Below are 15,172 nucleotides of genomic sequence, written 5' to 3' on the forward strand. Positions count from 1 at the left end.
GAAACATTGGAAACATTGACAGACTTTTTTTAGTAGGGGGCTCCAAAATCGCTGCAGATGGTGACTGCAGCCATGAAATTAAAAGATGCTCACTCCTTGGAAGGAAAGTTACGACCAACATAGACAGCATATTAAAAAGCAGAGACATGACTTTGCTAACAAAGGTCCATCTAGTCAAAGCTGCAGGTTTTCCAGTGGTCATGTATGGATGTCAGAGTTGGACTGTGAAGAACGTTGAGCACTGAAGAATTGATGCTTTTGAACTGTGGTGTTGGAGAAGACTCTTGAGAGTCCCTTGGACTGCAAGGAGATACAGCCAGTCCATCCTAAAGGGAATCAGTCCTGAATATTCATTGGAAGGACTGGTGCTGAAGCTGAAACTCCAGTACTTTGGCCACCTGATGTGAAGAACTGATTCATTTGAAAAACTCTGATGCTGGGAAACATTGAAGGCAGGAGGAGAAAGGGATAGAAGAGGATGAAATGGTTGGATGACATCACCGACTCAATGGACATGAGTTTGCGTAAGCTCCAGGAACTGGCAGTGGACAGGGAGGCCTGGTGTGCTGTAGTCCATGGGGTCTCAAAGAGTTGGACACAAATCAGCAACTGAACTGAACTGAACTGACTGCACTGAGAATGGTTTTTAGGGTCACACACTTGAGTTGTACCTTCCCAGAGGCTGTGTTTTGACTGAACTTCTTTTAAAGGCCTTCTCCAATTTCATTATTTGCCTATTAGAGATGGGGGTTAAAAGGGGTATTCTCCCCATCCCAGTATTTTTAGACTTGGTCTATTCTTTTAATTGCAACTTGCAAACTGGCTGATTCTTTTCTGAACTGATTTCTTTTATAGTTACCTTTTCAAATGTAGCCAATACCAATTGATTCATGATACTCTCATTCTTTTTTGTTTTTTTGGTTCTTTAGCTAAGTTCATTGGATGCATTCTTTGCCTTTACAATTTATTGCAAGCAAAGTTTTCACCAAATATTCACTGTATTACATGAATCATTGTATTTCCAACCTCCAGAAATTATTTTTCACTGGCCACTACCTAGCCTCAGAGCCACCACCATATTTATTTTTTTAATATTACTATTTGGCAGCTTCTTTCTGCTAGTAGATGAATTTTTATATTAATCAGGCTACACTGATTACTTAGGCTAACCTTTCCTGCAGTAACTGATGACTCAACTGCTCAATGGCAAACACAGCAGCATTTGTCTTTCACATTATAGAACCATTGTAGGTAGACACTGGCTTACTTTTACAACTTCTTTGCTACCTATTACTTTTAAACCTTGGATACTACTTGGCTGAGTGTATTGGGTCTGAGTTGCACTTTCTTGTGTTTTGTATTTTGTAGATATTGCCTTAGTAGTCTCCAAGCATTTTACTGTTTCTCTGCCCCTCCCCTGTTCATTGCTGGATATTAATATGGATGCTGTGCCTTTTAATTTTACTTAAAAATCTTGCTTATGCACATGAGGGTAGTTTTGTTCAGATTTTATGTTTTCTTGGTTCCAGTGTGGGTTAATTTTCCTGAGGTTGGTTTATCTTATCTCCAGGAAAATATCACCAGTTTGAAGATGGTGTCTTCTATAAGTAGTCAGAGAACGGAATTCTTAGGTGAAACTAGGTTCATCCTTAAAGTGAGTTCAGTTTACCCTTCTTTTTGTACTTTTATTAAGTACTGATTACTCAGCTAAATTCCATCTTATCAAGAGTGTATCTTTGTCTACCTGACCTTCAACTCTTGTCTCGATTCAGACAGATGTTTCTCTCACCTTTAACTTTATGCTCGAAACTGAAAAGTGGGGTAGTAGGTAACCATGTGATTTGGTGACTTGGAATTTAGGGTGGAAAGAGTTGCCTTTCAAGGGTTCTATGCCCTGAATAACTGTAAACTCTTTAAAATGTGTGAAGAAACAACCTTCATTAAAATTGAGATTTTTAAGAATTACATCTATCATAGATAACTGGTCACATCCTCTTCTCTCTCTGCCAGACAGCTAAGGAAATCATAAATTTTTTGTATGCAGTGTCTTAATTTGCCTAAATAAATGTGAATTAACCTAAATCTTGCTGAGTGAGCCATTGGGCTTCTCTTGAAACTGTGTCTTGACAATTAAGATTTTTGAACCTAAGACAACAGCACTAAGTCTCACAGAAATAAGTATGAAAATTATGTCCACTGAATATCACACTGTTGTGATTTTCTCCATCTCTCCTCTTCTGGAGATCATGTAGATCCTTCCCTCTTCGTAGACACATGTGAATAGACACCTACCATGAACAATTTACTGAGATTAACATAGGAGAAAAATCCTCCACAGAATCCTAGACTTTCATCTCAAGTCTATCTGCACTGAACTGGGACCTCAGAGGATGGCTCTCTCAGCAGAATGTTAGCCCTCGGCCATTTCCATTAACTCCTAGGTCTTGCCACATAAGAGTGAGTGAGTGAGTGAAGTCGCTCAGTTGTGTCCTACTCTGTGCGACCCCATGGACTGTAGCCTATCAGGCTCCTCCCTCCATGGGATTTTCCAGGCAAGAGTGCTGGAGTGCATTGCTACATAAGAGCCTAAGTGTTTTTAGAATGAATGGCTGCTCTCTAAGGGTGGGGTAAGAACTATTGATGAGATTCCCCTGGCCTCTCATATTCTCCTTCTCTGATCATGAATGAAACTCTGCTAAAAGAGGATTAGTCCTTTATAGGGACAGGGTTTTAGTGCAGATGTATATTTAACTGTTTGCAGATTTGTTTCCAATAGATTTTGTCAAGAATGAGGTGGAAGAGTATATATTGATATTTTTAGGCTGAAATGTGTTTTCTTTAATTAATTTGTTTTATTTTTAGGGTGACCGTGGACTTCCTGGTTTTCCTGGGCTTCATGGAATACCAGGATCAAAGGTTGAAGAAATCTGTTCTTTATAAAATTAAGCAATGTTTCACTTTACTTCAAATTGAAAGCACTCTATGTTATAAATGTGCTATCAATAAATGCTCATATATTAAATGACTAGGTTAAGATTAATACATAGTTTACATAAAGCTTTTACAAATTTCCTTTAAAATTTTCAGCCATAAATCTTATAGTATTTAAAAATTGATGAGTAACTGATTATATAGAAATTCTCTTAATCTTTATAAAGCCCTATTAGAGTAACAGATGCCCTCACTTTTCCTTGCTTTTGCTTTATAAAGCCTGGGATAGAAAACTTTTGTAAATAAACTTTAAATAATTTTATTTCTATTTTGTTTTGATGTTAACATATTAAACTCCATTGTGTATAATTGGTGTTTTTCTTTAATCTATAAGAGAAATACTAAATACTTCTCTAAAATTCAGGATTTGTATTTTGTCTTTTAGGGTGAAATGGGCCCCAAAGGAGAAAAAGGATCACCTGGATTTTATGGCAAAAAGGGAAGTTTAGATCCCAAAACAGAGTATCATATTGAACTTTTAATATAATGGAAATAGAAAATTGAAATTTCAGTCCCAGTCCACTCTTCTGGCAGTTAGCTTTTTCACCTTTCTCTGTGGGGTTTATTCAGAACAACGAAATAATGGAAAAATGACTATTCACTGTTATACTTGATTTTCTATAAGAATACTTTGTGTTATTGACCCTTCTGAACTTAACAAAATATTTATAGATAGAGATTACTTGGAAGTAGTAGCTGTTTAACAGTGTGTCCTTTGAGAATCTTATTTTTTCTCATTGAAGGGAGATTATGTTCTCTCTATATTTAAGATACACATTTCTTTTTAATTCTGCATAGATGTGGTTTCTGTGTTTAGATGCTTTTAATAATTCTTCATCCACCTTATTCTCAATGTCATATTGTGTCCTGGTAAAATAATGCTTTGCCAAAAGCTGCAGGGCCAATACAAGCTGTGGTTCCACAAATTCTATCAGTCCATGAGGAAATTATCTTTCTTTCCTATTTAAGTTTGACTTGGAATTTAAAAACCTTCTTGTAAGGATTGTTTTTGTTTTTAAAAACAGGGCGCAAAAGGTGAAAAGGGAAATGCTGGCTTTCCTGGCCTTCCTGGACGTGCTGTGAGTTTGACAGAAAGTTTTCTTAAGTATTTTACATTAAATAAAATTTATCCTGTACTGTCTTCTTTTAAAAAAGAAACAAAACCAATACAATATTGTAAAGTAATTAACCTCCAATTAAAATAAATAAAAAAAAGAAACATTAGTGCAAAAATATATTAAAATACTTGTACTTATTTTTCAGGGAGAACCTGGAAGACATGGAAAGGATGGATTAATGGGTAGCCCTGGTTACAAGGTATTTACCAAAAAAGGTTTCTGTAACTACTGAGTGATTATGAGAAAAATGTACAGATACTAGACTTTTGTTTACATATGACATTGGTATAAAATGAATGAACTAAAAGTTGTAATTTAAAGATCATAATCAATTTATTTTGAATATATCATGAATTCTTATGTGTTGGAAATAAAATCCCAGGATATTAGAAGCTTCTTCAATGAGCCATTCAGATAGGTTTGTTTAGTGGATCTGAGCCACAGGTACTTAGCTGTGTTTTCCAAGGGATTTGACTTTTTTTTCAGAGAGTAGGGGAATGAATCCTCAACCCTAACAATTTTAACCTTAATCCTGATAACTTGTGTGATACAAACATGGGAGAATTAGAGTAAGAAGAATGGGGACATGCCAATGACTTATCAATCCTGTAAAAACTCAAAGGCACATGCTCCTATGATGGTGGGTGAACACCGTCTTATTCTACATAAATAAGTTCAATTATCAAACAGAAACAGTCTTTCTATAGTGTGACCTATTAAATAAAAGGACATCAGGGACGTATATATATTCAAGTCAATATATTTGGAATAAGCCAACAGTCCACATCATTATTCTGCTGTGTGTTTGTTTTGATCCCTAGGAGAGAATGTGTGTAAATCCATCAGCCAGCAAGACCACTTGGTCAAGCATTAGATTAGAGATGTCATCACGCTTCCTAATGGCCACAACTTTGAAGGCCTCACTTGCTCAAAAATTCAGTTCAGATTTCCTTGATCTATAGGTGTTTTCTTTTCCTTTGGAAACATTGTCCATTTTTTCACTTAAATTTATGGAAGTTCTCCAGATGTCAAGTGAGTCCTTAAAGATTACAGATAGTGCTTCCTGAATGTACAGTACGGGGCTCTGTTTTCAAGAGCTCAATCATGTATTATTAATTATATTTGACTAGTTTTGTGTTTTATTTCCTATTTGTTTATTGATTAAGCAAGTATTTATTTATACTTTGTAGGTACTAGACACACAGAAGAGAACAAAACTCTCATGGGTTTTATAATCTAGTCTTTTGATGTTTTTAGAGAACACAGATTCTTATAATACAACTTGTTGGAGAGTTTGCACATAAGTATGTACAGTGTACCCTCAACACAATTGACGGTATAAACATATCTGTCACCTCCAAAAATTTCCTTCCTTCCCTTTTATTATTGTTTATTATTTTTTGTGATATGAGCACAATATAAGATCTACCCTCATAGCAAATTTTAAAGTTTACAAAGCAGTATTGTTATCTGTAGGTCCTAAGCTGTATTGTACAGTAGATTTCTAGGACTTATTCATTTTGCATAATTGAATCTTTGTATTCTTTGACCAATACTTCCTTGTTTCCCTTTCCCCAGCCCCTGACAAAAACCATTCTATTCTCTGCTTCTGTGAATTTGACCATTTTAGGTTCCTCATGAAAGTAGGACCGTGTAATGGTTATCATTTTACATATGGCTTATTTCACTAGCGTATGTCCTCCAGGTTATCCATGTTGTTGAAAATGGAAAGATTTATTTCTTTTTTAGGTTGAAAAATATTCCTCTGTGTATGTGTGTGTATGTGTGTGTTTATCTATATCACATTTTAAAGTCATTCATCTGTCGATGGACATTAAGTTTCTTCCATGTCTTGGCTATTGTGAATAATGCTGCAATCAACCCAGTAGTTTGGATATCTCTTCAAGGTTTTCATTCTTTTTGTTATATATGCAGAAGTGATATTGCTGGATAATATACAGTTTTATTAATTTTTTGAGGAACCTCCACATTGTTTTCTATAGTGGATGTACCAATTTACATCCCTATAATAGTGTACAAGGGTTCCAGTTTTTCCAAATTCTTGCCAGCACTTTTGTGTGTGTGTGTGTGTGTATATTTATAATAACGCCAACTGATAAGAGGTGATATCTCATTGTAGTTTTGATTTGCATTTTCTTGATGATTAGTGATGCTGAGTACCTTTTCATTTACTTGTTGGTCATTTGTGTGTCTTCTTGGAGAAGTGATTACTAAGTTCCTTTGCCTATTTTTAAATTGGTTATGATTTTTTTTTCTATTGAGTTGTAGGAGTTTCTTATATATTTTTTATATTAACTCTATCAGATATGTGACTTGCAAATATTTTCTTCCATTCCATAGTATGCCTTTTCTTTTCATCTTGTTGATGATTTCCTTTGTTGTGCAGAAGCTTTTAAGTCTGATAAAATCCCAGTTCTCTACTTTTGCTTTTGTCATCTGTGCTTTTGGTTATATGAATATTAGGATTGTTTTTGCTGTTTATATATAAAAATGCCATTAGGGTTTTGGTAGGGATTGCATTGAATGTATAGATCATTTGGGGTTGAATAAACATTTTAACAATATAAAGTATTCCAATCCATGAGCTAGGAAAGCTTTTTCATTTGTTAATTAATGTCTTTAATTTCTTTCATCAATATTTTATCATTTTCAGCATTCAAGTCTGTCACTTCCTTGGCTTAGATTATTCCTAAGCATTTTATGATTTTTGATGCAATTTTAGGATTCTTTTCTTAATTTCCTTTGTAGATGGTTCATTGTTATTGTATAACATTCACTTATTTCTATATGTTGATTTTGTACGCTGCAACTTTACTGCATTTGTTACTTTTAGCATTATTTTATGTAGTCTTTAGTGTTTTCCTTATGCAAGATCATATTATCTACAAACAGAGAGTTTTACTTTTTCCTTTCCAATTTAGATATTTTTTAATTTCTTTTTCTTGCATTATTGCTCTGACTAGTACTGTCAGTACTATGTTGAATAGAAGTGGTAGATGTGGGCATCCTTGCCTTGTTCTTGATCTTAGGGAAAAAATCTTCACCTCTTTACCATTGAATATGATATTAGCTGTGGGCTTTTCATACATCTATGGTCTTTATTGTGTTGAGGTAAGTTTCTTGTAATTTGTTGAGAATTTTTGTCATGAAATGGTGTTGAACTTCATCAAATACTTTTTCTGCATTTATTGAGATGATCATGTGATTTTTATCTTCATTCTATCAATGTGGTATATCCATACTGAACCATCTTTGCATTCCAGAGATAAGTCCCACTTAATCATGATGTATGATCCTTCCGATGCACTGTTGAACTCAGTTTCCTAATATTTGTTGAGATTTTTTGCATGCATGATCATGAAGGATATTGGTGTGACCTTCCAATGCACTGTTGAATTCAGTTTGCTAATATTTGTTGAGACTTTTTGCATGCATGATCATGAAGGATATTGGTCTGTAGTTTTCTTTTCTTGTAGTGTTTTCTTGGGCTTTATTTGATACTGGTCTAATAAGTTTGGAAGTATTCTGTCTTCTTTTTCTTGGAAGGCTGTAAGGTGGATTGGTATTAATTCTTCTTTAAGTATTTCGAAAATTTACCTGTGAAGTCATCTGTTCCTGGGACTTTCTTTATTGGAAGGCTTTTGATTGCTTATATCAGTTCAGTTCAGTTCAGTTGCTCAGTCATGTCCAACTCTTCACAACCCCATGAATCACAGCACGCCAGGCCTCCCTGTCCATCACCAACTCCCGGAGTTCACTCAGACTCACGTCCGTCGAGTCAGTGATGCCATCCAGCCATCTCATCCTCTGTTGTCCCTTTCTCCTCCGGCCCCCAATCCCTCCCAGCATCAGAGTCTTTTCCAATGAGTCAACTCTTCTTTATATAGTCTTCTTTATTTGTCATTGGTCTATTCAGGCTTTCTGTTTATTCAGTCTTGGTAGATTGTAGGAATTTCTCTTTTTTTCTAGTTTGTCCATATAATTATTCATAAGAGTTTGACCCTTTAAAAAATTTATTTTGAGTCAATTGTAACTTTTCCCTTTTTATTTCTGATTTTGAGTCTTGGCTATTATTATTTTTTTCTTAATTAGTCTCATAAGGAGTTATTCTTTTTATTTTTAAAAAAATCCAAACTCTAGCTTTGTCTTTTTTTTTAAAAAATTACTATTGTTTTCCTATTCTCTGCTTCATTTATTTTTCTTCTAATTAATTATTTCCTTCCTTCTTCTAGGCTTCCCAGATATCTCAGTTGGTAAAGAATTCACCTGCAATGCAGGAGACCCTAGCTCAATTCCTGGGTTGGGAAGATCCCCTGGAGAAGGGAACAGATACCACTCCAGTGTTCTGGCCTGGAGAATTCCATGGACTGTATAGTCCAGGAGGTCACAAAGAGTCAGACACAACTGAGCAACTTTCACTTTCACTTTCCTTCTGCTAACTTGGGCTAAGTTTGTTCTTTTTCTACTTCCTTGCCCTTTTTGATATTAATCTAGGTGATACATTCACATGTATATACCCACAATTGTAAACTTCAGTTTACTCTTTTTAACAGCTTATTGATAAATAAGTCACATATCATACATTTACTCATTTGATGTATAAAATTCAATGGTTTCTAGTATATCTACGGAGAAGTCAATGGCACCCCACTCCAGTACTCTTGCCTGGAGAATCCCATGGATGTAGGAGCCTGGTGGGCTGCAGTCCATGGGGTTGCTAGGAGTCAGACACAACTGAATGACTTCACTTTCACTTTTCACTTTCATGCATTGGAGAAGGAAATGGCAACCCACTCCAGTGTTCTTGCCTGGAGAATCCCAGGGACAGTGGAGTCTGGTGGGCTGCTGTCTGTGGGGTCGCACAGAGTTGGTCACAACTGAAGCGACTTAGCAGCAGCAGCAGTATATCTACAAAGTTACTCAATCAACACTACAGTTTAATTTTAGAACATTTTCATCACCTCAAAAAGAAACCCACTGGCAATCACTCTGACTCTACACATGGACATCACCATCTGGTAGTGTACTGACATCACCGTAGTCAGTACTGAAATCAGATTATCTTCTTTACAGTTGAAGATGGAGAAGCTCTATACAGTCAGCAAAAATAAGACCTGGAGCTGGCTGTGGCTCACATCGTCAGCTCCCAATTGCAAAATTCAGGCTCAAATTGAAAACCAATGGCTTAGGGAAAACCACTAAGCCATTCAGGTATGACCTAAATCAAATCCCTTATGATTATACAGTGAAGGTAACAAATAGATTCAAGGGACTAGATCTGTTAGACAGAGTGCCTGAAGAATTATGGACAGAGGTTCATAACATTGTATAGGAGGTGGTGACCAAAATCATCTCTAAGAAAAAGAAATGCAAGAAGGCAAAGTGGTTGTCTGAGAAGGCTTTACAAATAGCTGAGAAAAGAAGAGAAGTGAAAGGCAAAGGAGAAAGGGAAAGATATACTTAACTGAATGCAGAGTTCCAGAGAATAGCAAGTTTTAGTAGAGGTGAGAAAGCCTTCTCAAGGGAACAATGCAATTAAAGAAGAAAAAAATAGAATGAGAAAGACTAGAGATCTTTTTAAGAAACTTGGAGATACCAAGGGAACATTTCATGCAAATATGGGATCAATAAATGACAGAAACGGTAGGGACCTAACAGAAGCAGAAGATATTAAGAAGAGGTGGCAAGAATACACAGTAGAGCTGTACAAAAAAGCTCTTAGTGACTCAGATAACTATGATGGTGTGGTCACTCACCTAGAGTCGGATATCCTGGACTGTGCAGGCAAGTAAGCCTTAGGAAGCATTACTACAAACAAAGCTAATAGCGGTTATGGAATTCCAATTGATCTATTTAAAATCCTAAAAGTTGATGCTGTTAATGAGCTGCTCTCATTATGCCAGCAAATTTGGAAAACTCAGCAGTGGCCACCCTGCTCCAGTATTCTTGCCTGAGAAATCCCATGGACAGAGAAGCCTGGTGGGCTACAGGCCTAGGGTCACAGAGAGTCAGACATGACTGTGCAACTAACACTTTCACAGCAGTGGCCACAGGACTGGAAAAGGTCAGTTTTCATTCCAATCCCAAATAAAGGCAATGCCAAACAATGTTCAAATTACTGTAGAGTTGCACTCATCTCACATGCCATCAAGATTATGCTCAAAATCCTTCAAGCTAGGCTTTAACAGTACATGAATGGAAAACTTACAGATGTATAAGCTGATATAGAAAAGGGAGAGGAAACAGAGATCAAATTGCCAACGTATACATAGAAAAAGCAAGAGAATTCCAGAAAAACATCTACTTCTGCTTCATTGACTACACTAAAGACTTTGACTGTGCGGATCACAACAAACTCTGGAATATTCTTAATGAACTGGGACTACCTGCCTCCTGAGAAATCTGTATGCAGGACAAGAAGCAACAGCTAGAACCTGACATGGAGCAATGGTTCAAAATTAGGAAAGGAGTATGTCAAGGCTGTATATTGTCACCCTGCTTAATTAACTTATATGCAGAGTATATCAAGTGAAATGCAACAGTGGATGAATCATAAGCTGGAATCAAGATTTCCAGTAGAAATATCAATAATCTCAGATAAGCAGATGATACCACTTTAATGGCAGAGAGTGAAGAAGAACTAAAGAGCCTCTTGATGAAGATGGAAGAGGAGAGTGAGAAAGCTGGCTTAAAACTCAACATTCAGAAAACTAAGATCATGGCCTCTAGTCCTATCCCTTCATGGCAAGTACATGAGGAAAATATGGAAACAGTGTCAGATTTCATTTTATGGGGCTCCAAAATCAACATGGATGCTGTTTGCAGCCACAAAATTAAAAGATGCTTGCTCCTTGGAAGAAAAGCTTTGACAGACCTAGACAGTGTATTAAAAAGCAGAGACATTACTTTACCAACTAAGTTCCTATAGTCAAAGCTATGGTTTTTCCAGTAGTCACGTAAGGATGTGAGAGTTGGACCATAAAGAAGGCTGGGCATGGAAGAATTGATACTTTCGAACTGTGGTGCTGGAGAAGACTCTTGAGAGTCCATTAGACACAAGAAGAACAAACCAGTCAGTCCTAAAGGAAATAAACCCTGAATATTCATTGGAAGGACTGGTGCTGAAGCTGAAGCTCCAATACTTTGGCCACCTGATGTGAAGAGCTAATTCACTGGAAAAGACCCTGATGCTGGGAATGATTGAAGGCAAGAGGAGAAGAGGGTGACAGAGGATGAGATGCTTGGATGGCATCACTGACTCAATGGGCATGAGTTTGAACAAGCTCCAGGAGATGGTGAAGGACAGAGAAGCCTGTCATGCTGCAGTCCATGGAGTTGCAGAGTCGGACACGACTTAGTGACTGAACAACAACGACATAATCTACCTCTCACCTACTTCCTTTCCACATGAATTTGCCCATATGGACATTTCATATAAACCACGTGGTCTTTTGTGGTTCATCTCTTGGCCTATCCTAACATTTGTGAGGTTCTTCGATGTTTTGCCCTGTATTAGTACTTTATTTCTTTTCATTGCTGATAATATTTAATTGTTTGAATATATGGATATTATTCATTTATCCTTTCATAGACATTTGAGTTGTAATTTTAGGCTCTTATAAATAGTGTTTTATGAACATTTATGTACAAATTTTTGCATGGACATGTGTTTCCATTTCCCCTATATTTTTGATAATGAAATATCTGGAGAATATAATTAATTAATTAATGTTTAACATTTTTAAGTTAGCTCACTCTTGATATTTACTTTCTTGCTAGGTCCATGCTACCCTTAATATTTAACTTTGGTTATGTCCTGAATTTTCTAATTAGTGTGGATCTTCTAATATAGTTAGGTTAATTTCTTCTTGTATGTTTGAAATTTTTTACTAGAGTCATTCACATTTTTCTAAAAGTCTATTTAATTAAAAAGATAGACTTTATTTCTTAGAGACATTTTAGGCTCACAGCGAAACTGATCAGAAAGCACTAAATGCTTCCATACACCTCCTGTCCCCTCCTCCTACAGATTCCCCCAGAACTGACTTCTCGTACAAGAGTGGCACACTTTTTTTTTTTTAACAATTGATGAACTTACATTTACACATCCTATCACTCAAAGTCCATAGTTTACATTGGTGTTCATGCTTGATATTGTACATTCTGCGGGTGTGGTCAAATGTATAATGACGTTTCTACCACTACAGTCTCAAACAGAATAACTTTACTGCCCTAAAAATTCTCTGTTCTCTACTTATCTTCCCCTTCCCCTAGCCTCTGACAACCACTAATCTTTTTACTGTCCCCGAAGATTTTCCTTTCCAGAATGTCATAGAGTTGGAATTATATTGTGTGTAGTCTTCTCAGATTGGCTTCTTTTACTTAGTAATATGTGTTTAAGACTCCTTAGTGTCTTTTCATGACTTGATAATTCATTTGTTTTTAGTGCTTAATAATATTCTTTTGTCTGAATAGTCTGCAGTTTATATTTCCTTTTCAGAATGTTTGAATAATGAATCATACCTAATTTTTTCTGACCTTATTAAAATCTGTTTTCTTCCTCCCACCCAGCTTTTTGTTTTGGAATTTTTCAGTCATACAGAAAATTGAACCACATAAATATATGAGTATCTATTTCTAAAATTTGTTTTTTTGTTGAGCCACTGGAAAGTAAGTTAGACTCCGTGCATTTCTCTCCTAAACACTTCAGCTTATATCTCCTATATGAAAGTCACTCAGTTGTGTCCGACTCTTTGTGACCCCATAGACTGTATAGCCTGCCAGGCTTCTCTGTTCATGGAATTCTCCAGGCCAGAATATTGGACTGGGTAACTATTCCCTTCTTCAGGGGATCTTCCCAACCCAGGGACTGAACCCAGGTCTCCCACATTGTGGGCAGATTTTTTTACCATCTGAACCACCAGGGAAGCCTGTACCTCCTAAGAATATTTTAATTCCATCATGATGTCCAAGAGATTTAATGTCAATATAAAACTATTTTCTAATATTCAACTTTTCTAATTGTTTAAAAAGAGTATCCTAAATAGCTATTTTTACACTTGATACAATCAATATCTGTGCATTGCATTTGGTTGTATATTGGTCATGGTTGCTCTAAAGAAACAATATCAATAGGGCATATGTATGTGTGTTTATATTGTTTATAATATATGTGTCAATATATAAATGTATATTCGTATATCAAAATACATATTTATGTTTTCATGTATGTTATATATATTTTATATAGAGAGGGGTAAAGAGGTGTGGGTGGGGGAAAGGGTGAGGGAGAGGGAGGGATGGAGATTGATAAATTGACTCATTCATTCATTCAAAGGAATTGTCACATGCATTCATGTGGACTATGCTTTCTGTCACTATAGTTTTGCTTCTTACAATGTCAATTAAATATAATCATATAATATTTAAGGCTTCCCAGGTGGTGCAGTAACAAAGAATGTGCCCGCCAATGCAGGAGACGCAGGAGACGGGGGTTCAACCCCTGGGTCAGCAAGATCCTTGGAGGAGGAAATGGCAACCCACTCCAGTATTTCTTGCCTGGAAAAATTCCATGGACAGAGGAGCCTGGTTGGCTGCAGTCCATGGGGTCTCAAACAATTGAATCTGACTGAACGACACAACGCACACACACACACCATATTTAGTGGTATGGATATAGACAGTTGGTTTCTTCATTTATCAGCTGATGAACATTTGAATTGTTTCCCATATTTGGCACTTATGAATAATGTTGATATGAATATGCTTATACACATCTAGATTGGACATGGTTTCATTTCTCTTGGGTTGATACCTACTAGAATTGCTGCATTGTATTGGAGAAGGCAGTGGCACCCCACTCCAGTACTCTTGCCTGGAGAATCCCATGGATGGAGGAGCCTGGTGGGCTGCAGTCCATAGGATTGCTAAGAATCGGACACGACTGAGCGACTTCACTTTCACTTTTGACTTTCTGGCATTGGAGAAGGAAATGGCAACCCACTCCAGTGTTCTTGCCTGGAGAATCCCAGGGACAGTGGAGCCTGGTGGGCTGCCGTCTGTGGGGTCGCACAGAGTCGGACACGACTGAAGCGACTTAGCAGCAGCAGCAGCATGGTGAGTGTATATTTAACTTCTTAAGAATATCCCAAACTATTTTCCAAAGTGATTGTGTTATTCTCTATTACCATTAGTAATTCAAGAGAATTCTACTTTTACCACATCCTGCCAACACTTAGTATTTGGTATTTTAGCTCTTTTATTTGGTACATAATTGTATCTCATATGGTTTTAGTTTGCATTTTTCTGATGACTGACAGGGTTGGCATCTTTTTATGGGTTTCTTGGCCATTTGTATATCTTCTTTTGTGAAGCGTCTATTCAAAACATTTGACAATTTAAAAAAACACTTTGGGTTGTTTTCTTGTTAATGAGTTGCAAGAGTTCTTTGTACAATAGGTCTTTTATCAGACATGTATTTGTGAATATCATCTCCTGACCTTCAGATTGCCTTTCATTTTCTTAACGGTGTTATTCAATGGGAAGAAGTTTTTAATCCGGATGAAGTCTAGCTTCTTAGAATTTCTTTTTGCTTATGTCTTCGTGTTGTATTTAAGAATCTTTACCTAACTTAAGGTCAGAAATTTTCTCTTTTCTTCTTAAAGAAAATATTTTCAAATGTCTTAAATGCATATATAAGTTATCATAGTTTCTAAGATTGTACCACCATAGCTTACAAATGGTGTGATCACTCACCTAGAGCCAGACATCCTGGAATACAGTCAAATGGGCCTTAGGAAGCATCACTATGAACAAAGCTAGTGGAGATGATAGAATTCCATTTGAGCTATTTCAAATCCTAAAAGATGATGCTGTGAAAGTGCTGCACTCAATATGCCAGCAAATCTGGAAAACCTAGCAGTGGCCACAGGATGGGAAAAGGTCAGTTTTCATTTCAGTCCCAAAGCAAGGCAATGCCAAAGACTGCTCAAACTATCGCACCATTATACTCATCTCACACGCTAGCAAAGTCAAGCTCAAAA

General features: G+C 36.5%; 1 protein-coding gene across 1 annotated transcript in view; it reads left to right on the forward strand.

Annotated features, from left to right (window-relative positions):
- The window catches only part of COL21A1 (collagen type XXI alpha 1 chain), a 245,897-nt gene that overhangs the window by 162,257 nt on the left and 68,468 nt on the right, over positions 1–15,172 (forward strand). The window contains exons 13-16 of the mRNA XM_068994096.1: positions 2,863–2,916; positions 3,377–3,428; positions 4,015–4,070; positions 4,255–4,308. Coding sequence (XP_068850197.1) covers positions 2,863–2,916; positions 3,377–3,428; positions 4,015–4,070; positions 4,255–4,308 — 216 coding nt within the window. The remainder of the gene's footprint in view (positions 1–2,862; positions 2,917–3,376; positions 3,429–4,014; positions 4,071–4,254; positions 4,309–15,172) is intronic.

This window comes from Capricornis sumatraensis, chromosome 22 (genome assembly GCF_032405125.1).
Source record: "Capricornis sumatraensis isolate serow.1 chromosome 22, serow.2, whole genome shotgun sequence".
Lineage (NCBI taxonomy): Eukaryota > Metazoa > Chordata > Mammalia > Artiodactyla > Bovidae > Capricornis > Capricornis sumatraensis.